The following is a 5,636-nucleotide window of genomic DNA, read 5'->3' on the forward strand; positions in this document are numbered from 1 at the left end:
CTGTGGGAGAAGATTAGGCTGACAGCGGGAACACAGCCAAGAATCAAGGGAGTGGAGGCATGGATAAGGGAGGTGGAGATTTTGGTTCCTTGATGTTGGGAGGGTAGAAACCATGCCTACACTATAGGTCTGAGGTGGCGCCAATAATTCATGCAGAGCATGTGCAAATCAGTAATGTTGGGGTTGGGTCGAATAAAATTAGAAAGCCCTCTACATGGACCAGACTAGTTCGGATGGAGTTTGGGCTTGTGGGAGTATTAAAAGAGGGAGCTAAATCCATTTTGGGAAAAAGAAATAACCTGACTATGGGAGTTAATGGGGAGGCAGAGGCAGACAAGAATATTGGGAAAAAAGGGAAGGTTTGTGAGGACTTAATCATGACTGAAGCGGTGGGGGTGTTGCAACACCCTTGCCGAGAGCAATGAGGCTGTTAAGTTGGAACTGCCAAGGGCTTGGGAACCTTTGGATAGTTCAAAACCTTCACAAATTAGTGAGGGAACAAGCTCCTGATGTTTGCTTCTTAATGGAAACAAGGTTGGATCGAAGTGGATTTGAGAAGCATTGTGGTGATGTACCTTTTAAAAATAAATTAATAGTGAAAAAGCCTAATTCGGGTGGAGGGTTGGCTTTGCTTTGGAAGGAGGAGGTGACTTTAGATGTTATTAATTTTAGTGATAACCATATTATGGCTAAGGTTGTGGAGAAGGATGGTTTTGTGTGGTATCTCACAGGGTTTTATGGATGGCTAGAGGCAAATGAAAAACGGAAGCTGTGGGCACTTTTATCTCATTTAAAGTCTTTTGTTGAGGGTCCATGGTGTTGTATTGGGGATTTCAATGTCATACTTCATGAATCAGAAAAACAAAGTGTCAGTGCACCTTATCATAATCAGATGGAGGATTTTCGAGTTGCTTTGGAGAATTGTGAATTGATAGATTTGGGTTTTATTGGGCATAAATTTACTTGGACAAACCAACGGCCAGGATCAGCCCACACAAAACAATGTTTAGATAGAGCTGTTGCTGACAAAGATTGGATTGAAAAGTTCCCTGCTAGTTCGGCGTCTCACTTGTTCAGCCATGCTTCTGATCGTATTCCTATTATGTTAAGAACTATGAATGATAAGCGGCTTAGGGGAAGGGGGGCTGGTGGTTTTAAGTTTGAGGAGAGTTGGTTGTTATGGGATGATTGTGAGGAAGTTGTGCATGAGGCGTGGACAAATGGTGGGCAGGGCAGTCCAAGTTTGAGGAGTGTTATGGACTGAATCCAAGGTTGTGGGGTTGATTTGAATGCGTGGGGTTCTTTAAAGACTAAACCTGAAACGAAGGAAATTAAAAGAATACAAAAGAAACTGGAAGTGTTGAATGCAGAAGAGATGATCGAAGATAGCAGAAGTGAATTTCTTGATGTGAGTAAACAGTTGAATGATTTAATGCTTAAGCAAGAGATTTTTTGGCGTTAGAGGTCTCAAGTGTCATGGTTAAAGTATGGGGACAGAAATACTACATTTTTTCATTCCAAGGCGTCCCAACGAAGGCGAAGGAACTTTATTGAGGGAATCAAGAATGCTAATGGGGTATGGGTGGAGGAAGTGGATGAAGTGGCGGAGGTGGCATCAGAATATATCATGAATATTTTTAAAGCAAGTACTTATGACAGAATGGAGGAATGCCTTAATATAGTTAACAGAAAAATAACTGATGATATGTTGGAGGTGCTGTCCAGGCCGTATAGCAGTGAAGAAGTGAAAGCAGCGTTGTTCCATATGGGACCAACAAAGGCTCCTGGACCCGATGGTATGAATGCACTTTTTTATAAAAATTTTTGGCATATTATTGGTAATGAGGTGGCTGATGCTGTGTTAGATTTTTTTCCATACTGGTCATATGGTGCCAGATATTAATTATACTCATATTGTTTTGATTCCTAAAGTAAAGAAACCGGAAAAAATGGCAGATTTTAGACCTATTAGTCTATGTAATGTGATATATAAAATTATCTCAAAAGTTTTGGCGAATAGGCTGAAGTTGATATTGCCACAGATAATTTCTCCTACTCAAAGTGCTTTTGTACTTGGACGCCTTATTACTGATAAGGTGTTAGTAGCCTATAAGACTTTGCATGCCATGCATATTAGAAAAAGGGGAAAAAGGGGGCTTTAGCTCTTAAATTAGATGTCAATAAGGCCTATGATAGGGTGGAATGAGGATTTCTTAAAGGCATGATAATTAATCTGGGGTTTTTAGAGGTTTGGGTGGATAGGGTTATGAGTTGTGTCTCTACACCCTCCTTTTTAGTCTGAATTAATGGTAAAGCGTATGGGAATATTGTGCCTACTAGGGGTATACGACAAGGTGATCCTTTGTCCCCTTACTTGTTTTTGATATGTGTTGAAGGATTTACGTTGCTCCTTGCTAAGGCCAAATTTGAAGGGAGGTTGCATGGAGTGGCTGTATGTAGAAGTGCCCCATCTATAACTAATCTGCTCTTTGCTGATGATTCTTTGATTTTTTTGTCATGCTAATAAAAATGAAGTGCAGGTTGTTTCTGATACTTTATAGCTATATGCTGAAACTTTGGGCCAATGCATAAATCTGGAGAAGTCTTCTGCCTATTTCATTAGTGTTGATACCCATTTTCGTGACACATTTCGTACAAGCCCGATTCAACCAAGCTCGACTTCCCTATGGACTCAATTCATGTATTATATTTTATTTATTCTTTTAAGCATGGCCCAAGCCCATATGACAATATGGGGTAAATTGAGGAAGTGTGGTTTGGAGAGTATGGGTCGGTTCCTTTCGGATCTTTTGCATGAACCTAGCCCATGCATGCTACCAAGTGGGCAAGGGACACTGGTAGCACCTCAAGCTCATGGAATAGGTTTTGTATCCAAAATTTCCACCCCAAAATAGTTTTAATGCTCTGGGTGACTGTGGCCTAAAGTTTCTACTCTAAGCCACTTTTACCTTTAAAACATATTTGGCTCCCATTGGCCAACTCCATTTGCTAGACCTCACTTAGGTGAGCCTCCCAATGGCCTGAAATTTCTGACCAAAGGCAACCGATTAGAGCAAACCACCTCTATTTCCAAAATTATGTAAAAAGCTTACCAAACTCTTCCCTAAACAAAAGCAACCCAAGCCAAAACACCAAATTGGTATCATAGGGGATAAAAGCTTCTTCCACTACTTAAAAACCAGTCAAGAGCAACACCCCAAACTCTATATAAAACTTTTTCTTCAGCTCATAAGAAGAGGGAGCCATGTTCTAGCTAGAGACCTGAAACTTCAGAGCAAAAGTCCATTCAGCCAGTCAACAATCTCACAATTCCGAAACTTGGAGGTGGAAATATGGGTATAGGGGAACCTTCCCTCTTTTCCTCATGACCTCCCTCAATTTCCTCTTCTGTGTGATTGCGGGTCGAAGTTTCAGACCTGTTAAACCACGTTTTCCCTATAGAGTTGAAACTTGAGAGCAAAAACCCACTGAGCCAAGAGACATTCTCACAATTCTGAACCTTTGGGGTGGGAATATGGGTACAGGGGAACCTTCCCTCTCTTCCTCACGACTTTCCTCAATTTCTTCTTCTGTGTGACTGTGGGTTGAAGTTTCAGATCTGTTATGTTTCTATGCTTTTTCTGCATTTTTGTTGTTAGCATTTTGATTCTCTCTTGTCAAAGCACCATTAGCCTTTGTTTTTTATACGTTGTGAATTTTGGGCTTGATTCTCCATAAACAAACACTTCTAAAGAACCCAAGGGGAGATTTGGGCCGTTTTCGCATTTTCGGCCCTTGTCGTAAAAACGTCCCTGACAACTAGTAATGTGTCTGTGGAACAAAAAGCATGGATAATTGACAAATTAAAGGTAAAGGAAGTGGAGAAGTTTGATGCTTACCTGGGGCTGCCTACTTTGATAGGAAGAAGGAAATATGATACTTTTGCTTTCATTAAGGAACGGGTTTGGAAAAAGATGCAAGGTTGGAGGGGGAAGTTGCTCTCTCGGGCTAGCAAGGAGGTTCTCATAAAAGCAGTGGCTCAATCCATTCCTATGTATTCAATGGGGGGTTTTTTAGCTACTTAGGAAATTATGTGATAAGTTGGACGCTATGTGTGCTAGATTTTGGTGCGGACAAATTGGGGAGGAGGGAAAAATACACTGGAAAAATTGGAGTTTTTTAACATTGTCAAAGAAAGAGGATGGAGTGGGTTTCAGAGATCTACGATCATTTAATTTAACTATGCTAGCAAAACAGGGTTGGCGGTTATTGCAGGATAAAAACTCTCTTTTGTATAGTTGTTTCAAAGCAAAATATTTTTCAAGTTGTGATTTCCTTGAGGCGAAGGATTGTCAAAATAGTTCTTATGTTTGGAAGAGTTTGATAGCGGCTCAACCAATTTTGAAGAAAGGATGCTATTGGAGAGTGGGTAATGGGGCTTCTATTCGGGTTTTAAAGGATTGCTGGTTGCCTAATCAACCAACAAAAAAAAAATTCTTTTTCAACCGGAGGAGGAGATTTGGGAGTGGAGGGTCAAATTTAATTGATTGGTCAAATCACCAGTGGGACAAAGAACGTATCACTGCCATGTTCCATCCATTTAATTGCGAAGCTATTCTCCAAGTTCCTTTGAGCAGGCAGGTGGTGCAAGATGTGATGGTGTGGTCTTGTTCAAAGAAGGGAAATTATACAGTGAAGTCAGGGTATTACGTGGCAAAGCAGCTACGGATGGAAGAGAGCAACCTTGGGGAGACATCGATGCAAAGAACGAATGGGGCACTTTGGTCACATATCTGGCAGGCTAATGTTCCTAACAAGGTTAAAATTTTTTCATGGCGTGCATGTTTGAATATTCTGCCTACATAGGGAAATTTGGCACGTAAAAGGGTAGTGGAGGAGGCATGATGCTGTGTATGTCAGAATGAGGTTGAATCGGTCTTACATGTGCTATGGGGCTGTGGGGTGGCATAGGATGTTTAGGCTGGGAGTTTACATCAACTTCAAAAATCAGGTACTGAGCAGGTTGATTTTTTGTAGTTGGTTATAGGTTTAATGTCGAAGCTTTCAGGGGAGGAATGGGATCTGTTTTGGGTCACTTTGTTGGCAGATATGGACTCAGCACAATACAGCCATGCATGAGGGTGTATTCCAGCATCCTTTAAGGTCATCTCAGCGAGCATTGGAGTATTTGAGAGAGTATACAGAAGCACAAGACTAGTTGAGTGAATCAGTTCCAATTCTGTCTCCACCGCAACAGATATGGCAGCCTCCGCAGGGAAATTTGTTCAAACTGAATTTTGATGGTGCTTGCTTTGATGAGGGAGCTGCTTCGGGCTATGGGGCTGTGATTAGAAATGAAAAGGGTGAAGTAATGGCTACTCTTGCTGCGAAGGGCAGTGTTGTAAGGGATAGTGAAGAGATGGAAGTGTTGGCATGTCGTAAAGCCCTCGAGTTTGCTATAGATGCTGGTTTCATGGAGATTATTTTGGAAGGTGATAGTGTGGTGGTGATGCAGACAGTTTCCCAGGCTCAACCAAATCTTTCATGGCTTGGATTAATTTATGAGAATATTTGGTGTTTGACTGCAGGCTTTAGATCCATCTCGATTAATTGTGTTAGGCGCACTGCTAATAGTG

The 5,636-nt window shown here is 41.3% G+C and overlaps 1 protein-coding gene across 1 annotated transcript; it reads left to right on the forward strand.

Moving 5' to 3' along the window:
* The first annotated feature begins 421 nt into the window (after window positions 1-421).
* Window positions 422-1,264, forward strand: LOC126728132 (uncharacterized). The gene has a single exon (XM_050434002.1). The coding sequence runs from the start codon at window positions 422-424 to the stop codon at window positions 1,262-1,264; it is 843 nt and encodes a 280-aa protein (XP_050289959.1).
* Window positions 1,265-5,636: the final 4,372 nt, after the last annotated feature.

Source organism: Quercus robur, chromosome 5 (assembly GCF_932294415.1).
Source record: "Quercus robur chromosome 5, dhQueRobu3.1, whole genome shotgun sequence".
In the NCBI taxonomy this organism is placed as follows: domain Eukaryota; kingdom Viridiplantae; phylum Streptophyta; class Magnoliopsida; order Fagales; family Fagaceae; genus Quercus; species Quercus robur.

Bases quoted from the DNA above. Each gene is read 5' to 3' on its own strand.
- LOC126728132 (XM_050434002.1), top strand. From the start codon at position 422: ATGAGGCTGTTAAGTTGGAACTGCCAAGGGCTTGGGAACCTTTGGATA.